The 20,656-nt window shown below is 44.7% G+C and overlaps 1 protein-coding gene across 2 annotated transcripts in view; it reads left to right on the top strand.

Annotated features, from left to right (window-relative positions):
* Window positions 1-17,408, top strand: part of SRC (SRC proto-oncogene, non-receptor tyrosine kinase) — a 31,314-nt gene extending 13,906 nt beyond the window's left edge. For both annotated transcript variants that reach the window (XM_044664308.1, XM_044664309.1), the window contains 7 exons: window positions 6,357-6,506; window positions 7,667-7,822; window positions 11,041-11,220; window positions 12,741-12,817; window positions 14,094-14,247; window positions 15,949-16,080; window positions 17,200-17,408. In XM_044664308.1, coding sequence (XP_044520243.1) covers window positions 6,357-6,506; window positions 7,667-7,822; window positions 11,041-11,220; window positions 12,741-12,817; window positions 14,094-14,247; window positions 15,949-16,080; window positions 17,200-17,408 — 1,058 coding nt within the window. The remainder of the gene's footprint in view (window positions 1-6,356; window positions 6,507-7,666; window positions 7,823-11,040; window positions 11,221-12,740; window positions 12,818-14,093; window positions 14,248-15,948; window positions 16,081-17,199) is intronic.
* The last annotated feature ends 3,248 nt before the right edge of the window (window positions 17,409-20,656 follow it).

Here is a 20,656-nt window from a genome sequence, read left to right as displayed (position 1 = left end):
TTTGGCTTTCTGGGCCCAGAGAGAAGAAGTCTAATCCTCTTCCACATAATGGCCCTTCAAGGACTGAAATGGGTTCGAGTGTTCTCTAGACTAAACACCTCCAACTCCTGATAGTGCATGGACTCAAGACCCTTCACTATCCTGGTGGCTGTCCTATGGATGCTTTCCATCTTTTCAACCTCCTCCCTACACAGAAGTATACATGGTCGTCTTTCAGAGCAGAGTAGAAGAGACTTGTTGTGTCCTTATTCCTTTTTTTTTTTTTTAAACCCTTACCTTCCACCTTAGAATCAATACTGTGTATTGGTTCCAAGGCAGAAGAGTGGTAAGGGCTAGGCAGTGGAGGTTAAGTGACTTGCCCAGGGTTACACAGTTAGAAAGTGTCTGAGGCCACATTTGAACCCAGGACCTCCTTTCTCTAGGCCTGGCATTCTATCCACTGAGCCACCCAGCTGCCTCCTACCTCCTTATTCCTGATGCTTCTTATCATGAAACCCAGTGGTGCATTGGCTTTTCTTAGTGGCCATTCTACACACACTCTGTTGACTTGCATGGAGTTTGCAAGCCTCCTAAACTTAGGGCCTTTTTTAGCTCTCTTGTCCTAATACTGTCCTTATGAAGACAGTTTTAAGAGTGTAAGACTTTATATTTATCTTCCTTAAATTTCATCTTAGTAGATTCAGCCAAATGCTCTAGACCAGGGGTCAGCAGACAATAGTCCAAAGGTCTCTTTCTGTTTTGGTAGCGGCCATGAGCTAAGAATTTTATTTTAACATTTTAAAATACATTATTTTGTTTTATTTTATTTCTATTATATTTATTTTAAAATGTCGGAATTCTTAACATATGGGCCTGACAAAGACATGCAGCAGGCTAGATTTGATCCTTAGGTCAGGTTATAGCTTGCCAACTCTTCCTCTTACACTGTGAGAATCTTCTTAGAATTTTGACTCCATTATCTAGTAGTATTTTAGCTATATGTCCCAGACTTCTGACATGTGCATAGGATAAGCATGCCATTTTTGCTTCTATTCAAGTCACTGACAAAAATGTTTGAGCACTGCCTCAAACAGATCCCAGTGGCATTCCACTGGAGATCTCCTTCCAAGTCAGCATTGAATCATTGACCCTTACTCTTCACTCAGTACTGAATTCATCTAATTGTATTATCATCCAGGCCAGTGCTGTCAAAAGCAAATAGAAATAAATCCCTGCAGGGTTTATTGTCTTAGATAAACATAAAATAAACATTACTTATGTTTTATTATATTCTTATTTTGTTAAATATTTCCCAATTATTTTTTAGTCTGATTTGATTAAAAGTCAGCCTACACCTCTCCTTTTTCATCACATTAGTATAAGATCTTTTATCATATAATTTGCAAAAATCTAGGTAAACTGTACCTACATCAGTTTCCTTTTGTACCAGTTTAATAACCCTGTCCAAGAAAAAGAATAAAGAAATGAAGTCAGATTGACATAATTATTCTTATTTTTAAAAAAGTTTCATTGACATCCTTTGTTTTTTTACATCACCATAGTTTCTGCCATTTTCCCTTCTCAAGAGCTATCCCACATAGCAAATAGCACTTTTTAAAGGCAAAAAAAAAAAAAAGGAAAAAGAGGAGGAAAAAACCAGCATAATTAACTAATGTATTAAAATATGTATAGTGTGCAATATTTGAAGACCTTCCACCTCTGCAAAAGGGCGAAGTAGGAGAATCTTCTCACATTTATTCTTTTGAGTCACACTTATCTTTATCATTTTTCTACATTCACTGTTGATTTGTATGTGTATAGTTGTTCTTTCCATTTTACATTGATGTTATCATTGTGTATATTGTTTTCTTTGCTCTGTTTTTACCACTCTGTTCATGTAAATCTTTCCATGTTTCTCTGAATTCATTGCATTCACTTGATTTGTTCTTAATAAAGCCATACTGCTTCTCTGTGATCAGTTTCCTTTTCTAGATATTCCGTACCCCATTTCCTTAATAATCGATTACAGAACTTTGCCAGGAATGAAGTCAGGTTGGAAACCAATGGTTTTCAGGCCTCAATATTCTGGCTTTGTTTTTTTTAAATCAGTACATTAACCCTTCTCTAGTCCAGCAATGCTTCTCCCATTCCCCACCATATTGAAATGTCAGTGCCACATTTGCAAATTATACATATATTTGAACATAGCCATTGAGGGAATTTGTTTTGCTTGATTTGCATATTTCTTACAAGGAATTTTTTTCTTTTTTTTCTTTTTTCCAATGAGGTGAGAGGAGAGAGAAGAAAAAAATAGATTTCTGTTCTTTTAAAAAACAAATAGGTGGAGGTGGCTACAGATGTGGAATGTCACATTTATTTTCAGATGAGGCCACTGTATTACTAGTTTTACTTTGCCACAAGTGATCTCTCAGAGAGCAAGGGTAATCTGTAAATATAATGTGAAAGCAAAATGTATCAATAAACTTAAAAACACACATACAAGATAAATATTATTGATGATGGCTCAGCAATCACATTCACCAACTATAAGGTTCCTTCCAGTTCTGAATCCTAGGACACTAAATAGAAAGTAATATATATATATATATATATATATATATATATGAATCATTATTCATCAATTCATCAATCAACTTAGCAAAGATATATTAAGTACCTTTTGTATTCATTGGCAGGTCAATGTCAGCACCCTACCGAATAAACTCTTGTGGCTTCCATAACTTCTACGAGCAAATAAAAAATGTTCTGTTTGGCATTCAAAGCTATTCATTACCTTGTTCCCCACCCCCTCCTGTCTTTTTTATACCTTATTCCTTGTTGTATATTCTTTGATCCAATGATGTTGGCCTTCTAAATGTTCTTCCACAATTAAGATACTCCATCTCTCACCTCTGGACATTTTCTCTGGCTGTCTTCCAAGCCCAGAATGTTTATCCCTCTTCTGCTCTAACTACTGATCTCTCTGATTTCCTTCAAGTCCAATTAAAATCCCTCCTTCTACAGGAAGGTTTTCCTAACCCTTTTTAATTCTTGTATCTTCCCTCTGCTAATTATTTCCTACTAATTCTGTAAATTTTTTCCTTTGTATATATATTTTTTCATTTTGTCTGTCTCATTAGCTCGTAAGCTGCTTGAGGGCAGGAACTGTCTTTTGCCTCTTTTTGTATCCCTATGGTTTAGCATAGTGCCTGGCTATAAATACTTTAAAATAAATAAAATAAATACTTTAAAAATTCATACTGATGGATTGATTCAGAACACTGTGCTACGAACTAAGTATATACAAAGACAAAAATAAGCAGTTCCTGCCCTCAAGGAACTTAAATCTCATCAGAAGGCTACAGATTGCACACAGCTTAGTAAATACAAAGTCATTTGAGGAGGGAATGAGTACAATTGGGATGACCAGGCAAGGCTTTTAAAGGGGAGGTAGCACTTGATATAAAATAAGGACTCAAAGGGGCAGAGATGCATTCCAGGCATGAGAGACAGTCTGTACACATTAATCAACTCTGCATCTCTGAGCCCCAGTTGGCCCAAGTTTCCCATGGAACCCCTAATGCCCTTTTATGGAGGGCCTGGTAATTAATGACTTACTTCATCATCCTCATTATCTCCTTTGTTTCTTTTTTTTGGTGGTGACTGCATCTCTTTATCTCCCCACCTGGGCTGCAGCAAATCATCTCAGCCCCTTACCTTCTCCCCCTCTCCCTCCTCTATTACAGTCATGCGCACAGAAATATGGTGCCTAGCCCTTTATTGTCTCACTCAGCCAATCAGCAGAGAACCAGGCTTCACAGGGGGAGCCGAGGCCTGGCCCTGGCTCTGTCCTCTTCCCCAAGAGCTGTGTGGAAAGTGGGTCAGGGAGCTGGGAATAGCTGGGTAACCCGTGACAACCGAGGACTCGGGCCTCCGTTTTCTGCACAGCCTTTGGCATAGGGCCTCAGTAGATAGAAAGAACAGAGTCTGCAGCTCATGGGGGTCCCCGTTCCACTGCTAATTTGCTATGACTTTGCCCAAGTCCCATGCCTTCTCAGAGTTTATGGTTAGACCACATAATTTCTAAGGCTTTTCCCAGGTGTGAAGTTCTATGCTTTAAGGATTCTCCCAGCTGTGACTTGCTGTCTTTTGTTAGAAGGTCTCTCCCAGTTCTGGAATTTTGTAGGTAAGCAGGTGCCCAAGCGTGGCTCTGGGCTCACTGGAGGAGACAGCATTCTCAGGATTGGCACACCACCTCCTGGTCCAGTGGCCCAGAAACACATCTCCAAGTATTTCTCCATTCCCCCCACAATCCCTAGCTTCCTACTTTGCTTGTTTTGTGCACAGGAATTAATCTTGGAATGGACATGACTATGAATCAGCTTTTGATTTTCCCTTCCTTTACCTCAGCCCCACCCCGAGGGTTTTGTGGCGATGATGTATTCAGGTCACTTGAGCTCCTGACCTGGAAAAGCTGCTGCCTCCTCCAGAGACAGGGCCAGGGCTGCCTCTGCTCACCAAGGGCTCTGTTGGGGAGGGAGGAGTGGAGTTACTGCTGTTGGCCTCAGGTAAAACTGCTGGGGCCATTAGGCTGGTGGTGTGTGGCCATGAGCCATGCCTAGGGACAGGGCCACAGGGTGTTTTCAGGTAGACCTCCAGGCTTCCTTACCACTTACCCAGGGGATGGGAGGTACCATGCTCCTTTGTCTTGCCTAGAGTAATGGTAATACTAATAGCTCTTATTTTGCTAAAGCACTTTCCTTACCACCTTCTTGCCCCTCTGAGTTGGTAACATAAATACCATAATCCCCATTTTACTGATGAACAAGCTCGGCCTGGAGAAGTCAGAACTTGCCTGTGGTCATAGGGTCGATCAGTTGTAGCTACAGCTGGTGCTAGAACCTGAGTCTCCATTTGGGCATCACTTCACTGCCCCCAGGCATTGCATTGCACTGTTGATAACAGGGGACAACTATCACTTATTATTATTATTTTTAACCCTTAACTTCTGTGTATTGGCTCCTAGGTGGAAGAGTGGTAAGGGTGGGCAATAGGGGTCAAGTGACTTGCCCAGGGTCACACAGCTGGGAAGCGTCTGAGGCCGGATTTGAACCTAGGACCTCCCATCTCTAGGCCTGACTCTCAATCCACTGAGCTACCCAGCTGCCCCCGATCACTTATTTTTAAAAAATTAATTTTATTGATAGCTTTTGCTTTACTACCACCTACATTTTCCATTACATCCTTCCCCCACCTCTTATCGGAGTCATCACTTATGATAAAGAATAAAAAAAAAATACAAAACTGACCAACATATCAAAAAAGGTCTGATATGATAATGCAATATTCCACATCCATGCTTCCCCCACTTCTTCAAAGAAATGGGGGAGGCCTAGGCCTCTCTCTTTTTTTTTAGACTTTTAAAAATTAATTTAGAATATTTCCTAATGGTTACATGAATCATCTTCTTTCCCTCCCCTCCTCACCCCCCAGAGCCAACGAGCTATTCCACTAGGTTTTACATGTGTCATTGTTCAAAACCTATTTCTATATTATTAATATCAGCATAAAGTGATCATTTAAAGTCAAAAACCCCGATCATTTCCCCATTGAACCATGTGATGGATCATATGTTTTTCTTCTGTGTTTCTGCTCTCTCAGTTCTTTCTCTGGATGTGGACATCATTCTTTCTCATAATTTCTCCAGAATTGTCCTGGATTGTTGTATTGCTGCTAGTAGAGAAATCCATTATGTTTGATTGTTAGGCCTCTCTTTCCAAAATGACTTGGCATTTATACTCTCAGTGTGGTATAAAGTGATTATTATCCCCATTTGACAGACGAGGAAGTTGGGGCCCCAGGAGGGGAGTGACCTAGTGAGTTAGAGACAGAACTGGGACTAGAACCCAGTTCTTCTGTTTCCTGGCCCTGTGATTGTTCCACTCAGAGGCTCTGTTTATCAAAATCCTAGCTGTCTAATACAAAGGTTGTTAAGCCTGGATTGGAGGGAGGGCCCAGGATGAAGATTTTTCTGCATCCTTCACTTCTTCCACTCCCTGGGGTTCTCTTGATTCCAAGCTGTGGCTCCATGCTGTCAGGAATAGCGCCCCGGGCAGATTGCTAGTGTCCTTCCTCTGCGTCCCCTGGATGGCACCCAGCTAGCAGGTCTTGCCCTCGGGCTTACGCCCTGTGTGCATGCACCAGGCCCCTGCTTCTGGGAAAGGGCAGGGCTCCTTTCAAGATTCCTGCCTGGGGCTGATTTCTACAGCAGAGATTCCCAGGTGAGTCAGGACCCTGGTCCTGAGTGGAGAAGGGCCCCAGGCTCCTTGGCAGAGGCCTGGCATCGGTGACCTGATTTCTCCCTGTTCTCTTTGTAGGTGCCTACTGCCTTTCTGTCTCTGACTTCGACAATGCCAAGGGCCTCAATGTGAAACACTATAAGATCCGAAAGCTGGACAGTGGAGGCTTTTATATCACCTCCCGCACACAGTTTAACAGCCTGCAGCAGCTGGTGGCCTATTACTCCAGTATGTTTCTATTGCGAGCTGGTCAGCTGTCCCAGGGTTTGGGACACGGGGGAGAGGGGGTGCCCCTGCTCTGCTCCCTTGGGCTTGGTAATGACACATATGGGCTCTGTGTGTGTGTGTGTGTGTGTGTGTGTGTGTGTGTGTGTGTGTGAGAGAGAGAGAGAGAGAGAGAGAGGAAGAGAGAGAGACAGAAAGAGAGAGAGATAGAGAGAGACAGAGAGAGAGAGAGAGAGACAGAGAGAGAGAGAGAGACAGAGACAGAGAGAGAGAGAGACAGACAGACAGAGACAGAGAGAGACAGAGACAGAGACAGAGAGAGGAGAGATGGGAATGGGGCCTATCTTGGCAGGAGGGAGAAGTGGGTGCTCCTTGGTGGGGACTGAGCTGTGGGTGAGCCAGGGGTGGGCAGGGAAGCCAGAAAAACCTCCTCTGCATTGCAGAGACACCGGCATCCCCAGGGGTCAGCTGGCTCGACTCGTCTCTAGGAAGGCTGCTGCGGCTTAGGGGAGGAGCCATGAGTCTCTGTGTGGCTGCTGGTTTCTTGGCCATCTGCATGTATGTGGTCGTGTCTGGGCCTGCGTGCTGGGTACACTTATATACATTTTGGGTAGACTTATGTATGTGCCTGTGAACATCTTTGTGCATCTGGCGTGTGCACATGTACATGTATACCTTTCTGCATGTCTGCCTGGACATCTTGGAGGGTCAGTCATCTAACCAAACATTTACATCTCTTCAGGCAGGCCCATGTTTGTCTTTGGCTTTATCGGTGTCTGTCTGCATGGGTTGTGTCTGCAGATCCATCTTGGTGGTGCTGCTGCTGGTGTTTTTTCATCTATGGTTTTTGCATACTTGTGAATCTGCTTACCTGTGTGTCTATTTGGAAGCATGACTACATGTGCTTTTGTGCATGGGCTGTGTGTGCTTTGTATCTGGGCTGTGTGTGTGTGTGTGTGTGTGTGTGTGTGTGTGTGTGTTGTGTGTATGCATGTGCCTAGCAAGAGGTGGAAAAGGAAAGGCCCCAGGGCATATAAATGTTGCTCACCTCAATCAAAATCTTGAAAAAGCTAAGGAATAGGATGCCGCGTGGGGGCTCTCAGTTTCTTTCTTATCAATTGTCTGACCCATCTTCCTTCCCTTTCTTCCCTCTCCACCTCTAGAACATGCTGATGGCTTGTGCCACAGACTCACCAATGTCTGCCCCACGTCCAAGCCACAGACCCAGGGCCTGGCTAAGGATGCCTGGGAGATCCCCCGGGAATCCCTGCGGCTAGAAGTGAAACTGGGTCAGGGCTGCTTTGGAGAAGTGTGGATGGGTGAGAGCTCCCTCTTTCTTTTGTCCCCTCCCTCCTTGCCTTCTCTTCTTCTCCTTCCTTTTTAGTCCCTGATGCTAGCCAACCCTCCCTTCTGGCCTGGCTGCCCCCCACCTAAGCCCCAGGAAATAGACCTGAACCCTCCCTGGGAAGACATACATCATTTCTCTCTTGCTGCTCAGGCATATGGTTTGACCATCTAATCTAGTCAATGCAGGTCAGGTCAGAAGAGCTCTGTTAAGCCCCTGATGTTTGCAGGACCTGTAAGAGGACGTCCTGTGCTGAAATCAGAGAGATGTATTTATACAGCTAGTCCCTGAGATGAAGGAAATGAAATCAAGGCCTGCCTGGGTACATGAGGTATGCACACAAGTATGTGGGCCCTGGCCTGTAGATCATGTCAGCTCATCCATCTCCTGGCCATCTTCCCCTTCCTCAAAGCCACCCCCCTTCACATAGACCCAAAGTCCCTTTTGAGTGATCTTCCATGAGCAGGGCTCTGATTATATCTCTTCTTCTGATGCTCCAAACGAAGTGTTCCTTCTCCTGAGCCCCACAGCAATGGCCACCAAAGTCTACCCTTCTTAGCCTGGAATTCAGTGCCCTCCACAATATAACTCCTCCATCCATTCATTGAACCAAAGCTCATGGAGTTCATGTAGAGTACTGTTCATGTTCTCCCTCCTGGTGGAGTTCACAGTCTAGAAGGAGTATAAGATAGCAATAAACAACACCAGTAATTGTGTATGATATTATGTGATAAATACATTAGGGAGGTGCAAAGTGCCATGTGGAGATGGCTACTGACAGAATCGGGGAAGATCACATGGAGGAATGCTCTTTCAGTCAGGCCTTCAAGTATTTCAGTAGGCAAAGAAGAGGGGAGGGGAGGGAGAGAGAGAATTTGGAACTAAAAAAAAAGTATGTCTTTAAAAAAATGAATAAATTTTTAAAAAGAAAAAGGGAGAGAGGGTATTCTAGGCATAAGAAAGGGTAAGTAAAATGGAGCAGTTAAGAGAGTTCAGGGCGTGCTACTAGAGTAGAAAGGAGGCCAATTAGGTTGACTTTCAGAGGGGATAAATGTGAAATAATTACGTAAAGGTAAACTGATGTGAGATTTGTGAAGGTCCTTGATAGCAGTGAGGAAATTGAGGGAAATGAGATTAGTACAGTAAGTGGTTAATTATGGGAACTGAATGAAAGCATACTGACTCCAACTCAATTTTGTAGCTAATTCAGTTCTCTTTATATTCAGTATCGGTCTAGTCTAACTAACTTCTGTCTTGTGAGAAAACTATTCGGTTGTGGGAATTGGGAGAAAATCTTATTTAATTGTTTGAACCTAGCCCTGTGTGGCTGGGAAGCTGGACCACCTCTATCTGTTGCTTAGAGATCCCTAACTAAGGACCTAAGAAACCTGGACAGATCCCAAGATTGATGAAAAGAGTTTTCTCACAACTGTACATCTCAAGCAACCCACATGTCTTATATTAGTCCCCAAAGTGCTCAATCTGTTATTATTCCCATGTTCCTTTATTTGTTCACAGATACTTGGGGGGGGGGGAAATGGGACCCCTCTTTTTCCAATTCAAGAAATTGCTTCTATTCACTCTCCCCCTCCCAATTTGGAAAGTCCCTAATCTTTCAACCAATTAAACATCAGATTATCTAATGTTGTATTTTCCCTTTTAATTAATTGATGTTTTTTGATTATTTTTAATATATAAAAATTTATCTGCCCTGCCCCAGGCCCCATCCTGCTCATATTCACAGTTCATCCCTAAGCTGAGGAAAGGGCTTGGTCCTGAGCTGTTAGGCAATTGGCAAGCATTGCTTGATAAATCAATATTCTTGGAAGCTCCAACTTCTTGTTTCCTTGGCCATTTCATCTTTTACTCATCCAGAGCAGTCAGAACTTTACCTGGGAATCTATGAGAGAACTGGCCGATAGTGTGTGAACAGAAAAATGTTATTCCAGAAGTCCAGATGGGTAGTAACCAAAGCCTATACCAGCTAACATGCTCAGCTTTGTATGTGTTCCCTTTGATATGTCCATGGGCTATCCAGATAGAGAAGAATGTCTGGAATGCAGAAGAAAGGTCTGGGCTGAGGACTTGGAGAATCTGCCTAGAGGTGTTAATAGCTGGAGTTACAACATTGAATGAGATGATAAAGGAGATTTCAGGAGAGAAGAGAGGAAAGACTCTTGAGGAAAACCAGTATTAGTGGGTGAAGAAGAAGATGAGGAAGGAGCAAAGGAGACCAAGAAGAAGCAGTCAGAGAAGGGGAAGAAATGAGAGCACTGAGGCTCTAGAACCCAGGATGAGAAAGTATTCAGTAAGAGTTGGGGGTGGGGGGATGTGTGTGCAGCAGCCTGACAAGTTCAAGAATTGCAGAAAGAACAGAGAAGATAATTTGAAAAAAAAGGCCATTGGATTTGGAAATCATTGATGGCTACAAGAGAGTGCTGAGAGGGGAAGCCAGGTTGCAAAGAGTTGAGAAAGTGTCAATTTTTCTCATGTGTTCAGCAGTGATGGAGAGATGGAATAGTATTTGGATGGGATAGAAGAGTCAAAGGTCATTTTTTAAAGAAATTGGCAAACCTGAGCATGGCTGTAGACAGCTAGGAAGGAGGCAGAGGAGAGGCTGAAGAGGTCCAAGAGAGAAGGGTAACTGCTGCAGGAGACTAAAGGGAATAGGATCTGGGGGTCCCACCATTAGAGGGTTACTTACTCCTCTGGGACCAGAGAGTAGGAAAAGAGGGAGTGATGATGCTGAAATCTGAAGACTAGAAGAGGGGTACTGATGACTCTCACATGGGTAGACTCTAACTTCTCTGTGATTTTGTATCCAGGTTATATCTCTTCCACATGCCCCAGGCTTGCATCTCCCATTACCTGTTGGACACAACCATCTTGATGGATGTACCATAGACTTCTCAAACTGAACATGTCCAAACCAAAACTTCTCTTTCCCCCTAAACTCATACCTTCTCCTAAATTTCCCTATCTCTGTTGAGAATCCCACTATTCTTTCAGTCATCTGGGTTTGAAAGCTGAGACAATCTTGATTTCTCATATTCTCTCTCCTCCACTTCACTGTAATCAGTTGCCTTGTTGATTCCACCATTTCAATCTCTCAGATTTCCTTTTCTGATGAGATCAGGATGGGTACCCTTTGGTGGGCACCTTTCCTTGAGCCCACCACTTTTTAATCCTCAGGGACCTGGAATGGCACTACCAGGGTGGCAATAAAGACCCTGAAGCCTGGCACTATGTCGCCGGAAGCCTTCTTGCAAGAAGCACAGGTCATGAAGAAACTTCGGCATGAGAAGCTGGTACAGTTGTATGCTGTGGTGTCTGAGGAGCCCATCTATATTGTTACAGAATACATGAACAAGGGTGAGCCACAGGCGAGAGAGGGAGCCGGAGGGCAGAGGGTGAACCCTGGGTCAGTTAGGCTGGGTCTATATGAGCTGGGGGAGGCAATGGGCAGGTGGAGAGGGGACTGGATGGAGCAATGAGAAGAAGAGAGGCAGAATGTCAGAGTGAAAAGTGCTGGGGATCTGGGGGTAGAAGTCCTGGGTACATCCTGGCTCTGATACTTCATTTGGCTGGTGATGTCCGGCAAGTCCTTTCCTCAGTTTCCTCCTCTGTAAAATGAAAAGTTTGAACCAGATGGCTTCTAAGGTCCATCCAGCTTTTAGTCCATGACTTTTTGGTCTATTTCTGGCTTCAGTTTTCTCATTTGAAAACTAGAAATTGAATTTCCTTTTGGTTCTAAATCCTATAATTTAATTTAATTTAATTTAATTTTTTAAACCCATACCTTCTGTCTTAGAATCAAATGTGAATTAGTTCCAAGGCAGAAAAGCAGTAAGGGCTAGGTAATGGGGATTAAGTGATGTGCCCAGGGTCACACAGATGAGAAGTGTCTTGAGGTCAAATCTGAACCCAGGACCTCCCATTTTTAGGCCTGGCTCTCAATCCACTGAGCCACTCACCTGCCCCCTAAATCCTATGATTTTAGAAGGGAATACAAGCAAGTTCTGGGTTTGGGCAACTTAATAGATGACATTTACAAAACAGATTATTTTGGAGACATCTTAGCCTCTATAAAGGATTCACCACCCCATGGATTTGGAATGAACAGTGAACCAAGAGCTGGAGCAGTCTGTTTTTATTTGCTGCTCTAAATAGGAATGTTTGGCTGGGCTGCCAACTGAACAAATGCTCATCAACAAAACACCTTGGGAACCTGTTTGGTCCTGGCCCAAAGCAGCCTTATGTGCTAACCCTGGGCCCATATCTGAATGTCCTGGCATTCTCCAAATTGTGAACCTAAGGTGGCCTTTATCATTATCATTATTATTTTTTTTATCCTGCCCATGGCTTAAGTTCCCCTAGAATCCCTTTAAAATAATGAGCACCTCAGGACATTCATGTGATTCTCATACTCCCTGTCTTGTAGTCATGGGACATAGGGCCAAAAGGGATCTTAGAGATCCAGCTGTCTCATTTGATAGAGGAGGAAACTGTGGCTTCAAGAGCAAAGAAGTCACTTACCCAAGGTTATGTAGATAGTAAATAGCTAGGGAATCAAACCTGGGTCTTCTGCCTTCTGGTGTTCAGTGCCCTTTTCTACTCCACCTGGATTCAAATTCTAGTGCTGCCTCTTATTAGTTCGGGGACCTCATCAGCAACATGAGAGAGTTAGATGATCTCTGAGGTGCCTTCATTTCTAAATTCTGTGAAATCTGGGATGTGAAAAGCAAGATCCTCCCATTTTCCATTGAGGAGCCATGAGAGTGACATCTTGAAAATTACCCTTTGTCCTGTTGCCCCAACTGGCTTCTTCATTCTTTGATCAAGACTGGGACACCTTCTGTCTGCAATTAGAATTCTGCATCTTCCTTCCACAGGAAGCTTGCTGGACTTCCTTAAAGGTGACATGGGCAAGTATCTTCGGCTACCCCAGCTGGTGGACATGGCGGCTCAGGTGAGCTCAAGAAGGAGTCCAGAGTCCTCTCAAATCCTGCTTCATATTTAAGGTTTAGCTCAGGTTCCTGTCTCCCCTCAGGTCATTCCAGCCCACCACTTCTCCTCCTCCTATGTAAACTTGTAGGATTTATTGTTCAGAGCATTCATTTGAACTGTGTCTTAAATTTCTGAGCTCAACTGTGATCACTGGGTTGGCTCATGGAAGAAAAGTAATTTGTTGATTGGTTGAGAGAGAGTGAAGTATCAGAGTCCTGGCTTTGCTATTTCCCAACTGGGTGACCTCTCAGCCTCAGTATTCACATCTGCAAAATGAGCATAATAATACCTGCACACCTCCTTAAAGAAGCTATTAAGTGCTAGATAAGCCTGAAAGTGTTATCAAAATGTGGACTAACATCATAATCACCATTGATTCAACCAATTCATCATTAAGTATATATTAAGCACTAACTGAGTAGTAATCAACTAACAAGGTCTGTTTTATAGGGGTACCCATTCAAAGGCAATGCGTAATTTAGAGAGAGGGCACACATTTATGAGGTGGTTGATGAAGAAGAGAGCAGCAGTCTCAGCCCAGGAGCCCTAAGTCTGAGCCCTCCTTCTGCCACTGACTTGTAGGTGACTGGCCAAATTGCCTCCTTTCAGGGGGGCAGTTGGGTGGCTCAGTGGATTGAGAGCCAGGCCTAGAGATAGGAGGTCCTGGGTTCAAATCTGGCCTCAGACACTTCCCAGCTGTGTAACCCTGGGCAAGTCACTTAACCCCCATTGCCTACCCTTATCACTCTTCTGCTTTGGAGCCAATACACAGTATTGACTCCAAGATGGAAGGTAAGGGTTTAAAAAAAAAACAAAAAACAAATTTCCTCCTTTCTTTGGGGCTCAGTTCTGCCATCCTTAAAATGAAGGGGATTAGATTTGAGAATTTGAAAGGGCCTCATGCAGTCATGGCATCTCCTCGTATTTTACAAATTCTCTCGTCTGGGAAATAGAAGGGTGGGACTAGGGATCAGTAAGGGCTCTTTCACCTCAATAATCCTCTAAGTAGGGAAAGGAACACATACTATGCCTGACTCCTCCCTGGATGGCCTGCCTCTGGCCACTCTTGACCCTTTCCCTTTGCTGGGTCAGCCAACAAGGATCCAGTTGTTTGTTTTAAACTTCAAAACTTGTTTCCATCTAGATTTGTCAGTGAGCTCAGTGACTTGAGTGAGAAACTGAGAGGGGGCCGCCTCCTCCTGCTCGGGCTCTCCCAGTGACATGGATTTTACTTACAGATTGCATCTGGCATGGCCTATGTGGAAAGAATGAACTATGTCCATCGAGACCTCCGGGCTGCCAACATCCTGGTGGGAGAGAATCTGGTGTGCAAGGTGGCAGACTTTGGGCTGGCCCGGCTTATTGAGGACAACGAATACACTGCCAGACAAGGTAGGGCAGGGTCCCAGGGAAGGAGCTGGCAGACTGGTGGGGCAGAAAGTAATGGAGTCAGCAGACACGAGGGGCTGCTTCAACTCTACCACTGATTCAGTGTGTGATCTTGAATGTATCACTTGCCCATTCAGTCTCCACCTTTATAAAATGGGATTAATACCTATCCAGTTTCCTAAGAGGATACTGAATTCAACTGAGGTGGTAGTCAGTGATGGTATCTTGGAGGTGAGATTTGACCTGACTTTGAAGGAGGAGAAGCAAAGAGATATGGACTAGCAGAGGTGGGCTGGAGGGCCTGGAATGGAGGGTTATGGCAGCTGTGACAAATGCACCAATTGGGAAGCCAGTTAGACAGCAATGTAGCCCTTTAGGTTTAGAGGCAGAGACCTCGGTCTGAACATCATGGTCGCCACTTACTTTTTTTCTTTCCTTTTTTTGGGCTGAGGGCAATCTAGCTTACTTCTTTGGCAGAAAGTGGGAGAGTTGAACTAGATGATCTTTAAGGCCCTTCCCAGTTTTAGTTTCCTGCCTCACTAATCTATTCCTTAACTCACCATGTATCCTCATGTCAGTCACATCATCTCATCTGTGAAATAGGAATAGAAACAATTGCTCATACCTCCTGACCAGGGTAACGGGTCTTGGGAAGGCTGAAGGAGATAATGAATCTGAAAAGGCTTTGAAAAGCACAAGCTCTTCTCTGGGGTGATGTGTGTGTGTCCCCGGTTGGGACTAGTGATGATCTAAGGGGAAGAGCTGGAACTGGGAACTCCCTGTTTACCATATTGCTATACAATAAAATAACTAACCAACAAGCATTTTGTCAAGCACCTACTATGTACACTGGGAATACAAACACAAAGGCAGAACAACTCAACTCTCAATGAGGAGCCATCACATTCTAGTAGAGGGAGACATATATGATACATTCAAAGTATAGGCACGAGATAATCTTACAAGGGAAAGTCCCAACTACAGGGCTGGGGCCTGGAGCAGGAAAGGCCTTCTGTAAAGATAGTGTTTGAATCTTGAAGGAAGCCAGAATTTCAAGACAAAAAAGGGATGAGGGAAAGCATTGCAGGAATAGGGAATAGCCTAAAACAAAGGCACAGAAACAGGAGTTACCATCTAGTAGGCCAGGATAATTGAACCCAGAGTGCAAGAGGAGGGATCAATTTGTAAGAAAACTGGAAAGGTAGAAAGGAGCCAAGTTGCAAAGAACTTTGAATGGCAAAGGATTTTATACTTGATCCTGGTGATGATAGGAAACCAATGAAGAGGTTGTGACATGGTTAAATTTGTGCTTTAGGAGAATCTCTTTATCAATTGGGTGGAAGATGAAGCTCCCTTCAGCTTGGAGGTAGAAAGACCAGTAAGGAAGCTGCTGACATAGTCCTAATGATAGATGATGAAGGATTGAACCCCACTTCAATGATTGCTAAGTGGGTGTAGAGAAGGAGACCTTTGTAAGAGATACTGTGGAGAAATGACAAGATTTAATAACTCTTTAGATACCTGGGGTGAGTGGGAGTGAAAAGTCAAGGAATGCTTAGGGCCACACTGCGAGGAAGGTTGAGCTAGATGCCATTTGATGTTCCTTTCCACTGTGAGAGTATATAGCCATTAGGTCCCCATTCTTGGTCCCCTTAGGGACAGAGCAGCTTTTTCCTCATCCCTTATACTCCTTTCTCCCTTTAGGTGCCAAATTTCCCATCAAGTGGACAGCTCCAGAAGCTGCCCTATATGGCCGGTTCACCATCAAATCTGACGTGTGGTCCTTTGGAATCTTGCTGACTGAGCTAACGACCAAGGGCCGAGTGCCATACCCAGGTAAATACCTTATAGAGTGCAAGGCCCTGGGAGGTTGTTATGAGCAGCCATCACATTCTAGTAGAGGGAGACATATATGATACATTCAAAGTATCAAAAGGGACTGTACCAGTTGGCACCTTCAGGACTAGCATGCAGCCAAACATGCAATGGGTAGAATTTATCATCAGTATCCATGCTCTTGTCTGACCTGGCTTCTCTGCTCACATAATTTCCCTTATCCTTCTCCTAGTCAAAAGTTGCTCTTGGTATTCTTGTTAACTTGGGAAAATTCATGAATAAGAACAAGCTGGTGTGTGATCTCATGAGGGAATCTGCATTTTTATAAGGTGTAATGCCTTAAGCCAGTGATGGCAAATTCTCAGATCTATGTGTGCTCTGAAGGGGGGAAAATCACCAAGGAGGGACTAGAATGTGACTGTTAATTTAACACCTAGTTGTCACTAGGTTAGTGGCAAGTGGACAAAAATCGATTAGAGTGAGATTACTGACCATCATCTCAATCCTCTACATGCCCTGTTTGAGGAAGGTGTGACCTGTATTCAGAACAGTAGAGTGAATGCTCCATGAAGTCTGCCTGCAACCAGCCTCATCACCTACTCCTATCAGGGGCTATGGCCTGGGAAGTACCCCAGGTTGGAGCTGAGGCAATCAAGAGGATAATGTGGCATCCAAAGACAAGCCTGGTGTCCCAGATGAGGGGGACGATGGTCTCTCTGTCCTGCGTCAGAGCACATCAGGGAATTTTGTGTTTAGGCTCGGACACCAGATTTCAGGAGAGGAATTGGCAGGTTCATGGTTAAGATGATGAGGAAACTCACTGAGTGGATCATTAGGGATATTTAGCATGGAGAAGGAAAGACTTAGTGATTATCTTTATCTTCAAGTATTTGAAGGGCTGCTCTGTGGAAAGAGGATTAGTCTTATTGTGCTTGGCCCCAGAAGGTACTACTAGGTTGGATAACCACACATCAGCAGTACAACAGCGTAGAATGCTCTAGAAGCTTCTGTGGTTTCAACTCTTTCATTCTAAATGGACTCAGTATCTAAAAGAAAGGGAGCTTCCCTCTCTTGCCTTCCTGCTTCCTTCAGTTTTCCTCCTCTTACCTTCACCCACAGGGATGGTGAACCGGGAGGTGCTGGACCAGGTTGAGCGAGGATACCGGATGCCCTGCCCACCAGAATGCCCTGAATCCCTGCATGACCTCATGTGCCAGTGCTGGAGAAAGGACCCTGAAGAACGGCCCACTTTTGAATATCTGCAAGCATTCCTGGAGGACTACTTCACATCCACAGAACCCCAGTATCAGCCTGGGGAGAATCTATAGAGTTGGGCTGGGGCCCTGGTGCCAAAGACTCCCTCTTGTTCCTCAGGATTACCCTGAGGGCTTGCTGGGCCAGAGGCCTATCCAGCTGAGACCATGGTGCTGTAGCTATGGTGGGCTCTTCCCAGAGCTTGGGCAATGGGCCACTTCTTCCTCCCTTGCCTGGCTAACGGGACTTGGTCACCCCCTCCTTGCCAACAGATGATTTTGCCCTTGAGGTGAGCTGCAGTGGGGTGGTGGCCCTAGAGCTGCCAGTGATGGAGCTGAAGGGCTGAATGTCTGAGCCTTAGGCCTACTATATACCATGGGCGTTCTAGCCCCTAGCCTCCCTCTGCTCACTGGGAGGATGGAGGGAACCATATTCTTGGAGCAGCAGATCTCAGGCTGACAGCTCAGCACTGAAGATCAACGTGGGCACTGAAGACCCTTTTCCCTTCCCTCGCTGTCCCTCTCCCCTCATTTCCCCCATTCCCCTCCAAAACAACCATGATCCCCTTCCTGGGCTAACTGCCTTGTTGTCTGGTGTTACCAGCTAGTCCAGCAACAGGTTATTATGGACGAGAGCTTGATGCATTTCTTGGGTGGATAAAGTCAGAGCCTTTTTCACTCATAGCTGAAAACTGAGAATAACCTCAGCTCTTCTGAACCACATCTAGCTCAGCCCAAAGGGCCTGGAGCCTGCCTAGATAAGGGAAAGACCCATCTCTGGCTCAGTGCAAAGCAGGTTGCAGATATCAGTCTTCCAGTCGTCCCTGTCTGGTCTAGTCTCCTTCCTTCATCAGTTAACTCTGTAGGACTTGTCCTAGAAAATCATAATGAACATATCTTGTTGACATTTTCTGGGGCCTCAGGTTGAGGTCTCTCTTCCCCTTGAAATTGAGTGAACATTCCTAGAGGATGCATTCTCTGAGTTCCCATTTAACATCTGACTGAAGTTAGCAAACTAACTTCTGCTCAGTATTTTGGCCTACTTCTTATCTTGCCCCCTCCTCCCCTCTTGTTCCCAATTTATTTATTTCCAGCTTCTGGCTCATGGGCTGTCCAAAGATCCCCTTTTCCAAGTTGAAGAATCACCTGTAACCCTAGGGTCCCTCAGAGCTGCAGGGCTTGCTCTTCTCTCACCCTTCACTCATATACTCTTCCCTGCCAATCTATGGGGGTAAAAAGTCTTGCTATCCCTAGACATCATGCTTGAAATTCCTTTGGGGAAGGTTGGCCCAGGAGTCTTCTTTGCAGTAGGGTCTCCCCCCCACCCCCATGAGAGACTATATCTTAAAGAATTCCAAGGAGATTTTGGAGGGCTCAGCTTGCCAGTTTTCACTCTTTGCCTCCTCATAGAGTAGCAGCAGGTCCTGATCCTTTGGGGCTGCAGGCTTTAAAAAGATAGTTCCCAATCCTCCATCCTTCCTTCTAAACCAGTGCAATATCTCCAGGACTATAAAGGAGATGCCCATGGAGCACTGGGCTCCATCAGTAAAGGCTGGCATGGAATCCTCATTTAATTTCTTCCATGCTTTTGACTCCTCCCAACTCAAAAATATGCATCCTCAAGGGTGGGGCCTTCTAAATTGGGGTGAAAAAAGTAAAAAGGGGGAAGGGCAGGAGAGCCTAGTTTTTATCACAGAGGCAGGGCAGAGCTAGGGTCTGGTCAGCAGTAGTCAGTGGTCTGAGTCCATCAGGGTTCTATTTTTATTCTGAACTCAGTACCTGTTGTCTGTAAAGGTTTTTTTCCCCCAATTCTGACCAGGTGACTTCAGGTTTTCAACCCACCACAGTGCCACCAAATGTCAGAGTTAGATCATCTAGTCTAATGACCTCATTTTACAAAGGATGAAACTGGGGCCTAGAAGAAGGAAAAAAAGTTTCCTAGATCTCACAGTGGATTAGTAGCAGACTAGGGACTTGAGAACCCTGAAACATCACAATAGGCTGAGAGTCTGACAAGGTAAATCTGGTTTCCAAAGTCGAGAACCTGATGACAAAGACGACCTGCTATACCTGTCCCCTCCAAGATAGTGCACACCAGATCACTGTTAGCCTCAAATGACAAGATATGGAGAAATTGGAAGAAGAGTTGATGTCTTTTTGGGGGAGGGGGAGGGACAGGCAGTTCTTTTCAGTCTCAGAGTTGGAAGTGACCTTAGAAGTTCTACCATTCAACCCCTTGTCAGTACGCCCTGATGGGATTATCCAGCCTCTGACAGGAAGCTTGCTACCTTTAAAAAATTTTAATTGTTTCTCCAGTTTGTGAGGCTGAAGAAATCTAAAATCTAGTGATGGAAACAACTATTAGAGATAAGGGAATTTAGACCTAGAGTCTTCCCTGGATCAAAACAAAGCCTGAAAGGAGCCTGGTATTTCTTAAATCCTAAAGGCTCACTGCCACTTTTGGCTATGTCCTCCTTATTCCTATTTTGTCTTTATCCCCCACCCCAATCCCTAATCTTCCATATTCCCATCAAGTTTGTCTTTCTAGGCTAGGACCCTGACAAGGTGGTTAATGCTGATGGCAATGGGGTGGAGGGAGCAGCATTTCCTCAGAAATTTAACTTTGCAAAAGAGGTCCTCAAAAGGTTAGGAAGCCAGGGTTGGCATGTGTGCGTGTATGTGGGTGCATGTGTGTAGCTGTGTGTCCATATTTAACATGTAAAAAATCCTTTGGGGAACATTGTACATTATCTTCTTCCTACTTCACATTCCCCCAGTGGTATGCCCAGTCAGTCGTCCCTTCCACCTCTCAGTAGCATAGCAATAATGACCATGAGCACCTTGGGGTTCATTTGCCCAGTGCTAGGTCTGCCCAGTGCCTGGGGCTGCACACCTGGGGCTAATCTTGCATCTCAGCAACATCAGCTGAGAATGCAGGCTCAGACCCAGGGAGCCCCAGGAGGTGGTGGCTGGGATTCCTTGTACCAACCAGCCCTTGCCTGCAAGGAAGGGCATTGGTGATGGCTTTCCTAGATGCCCCAGCCAGTTCTGAGGGTTTCACCATTTCCATTTTTCAACCTCTCTTCCCCTCCAGCCAATAAAAAGGCAATTTGTTACCTAATGAAGCTGTACCATAATGATTGCTGTCACTGTCTGGATGCTCTTTAGCATTCCTGTCCTGAAGAATTCAGTCCTTGCTACAAGAGAGTCTGAAGCTGTCTTTTTTTTTTTTAAACAGTGTTTTGTAAATTCCAGATGACTATGCAGAGGCCTTGGGGTCTCTCACCCTCACCCTGGTCTGGCTGGGTGTGTAGCCTTCAACC

This window comes from Gracilinanus agilis, chromosome 2 (genome assembly GCF_016433145.1).
Source record: "Gracilinanus agilis isolate LMUSP501 chromosome 2, AgileGrace, whole genome shotgun sequence".
In the NCBI taxonomy this organism is placed as follows: Eukaryota; Metazoa; Chordata; class Mammalia; order Didelphimorphia; family Didelphidae; genus Gracilinanus; species Gracilinanus agilis.
This window is presented reverse-complemented; position numbering and strand designations above follow the sequence as displayed.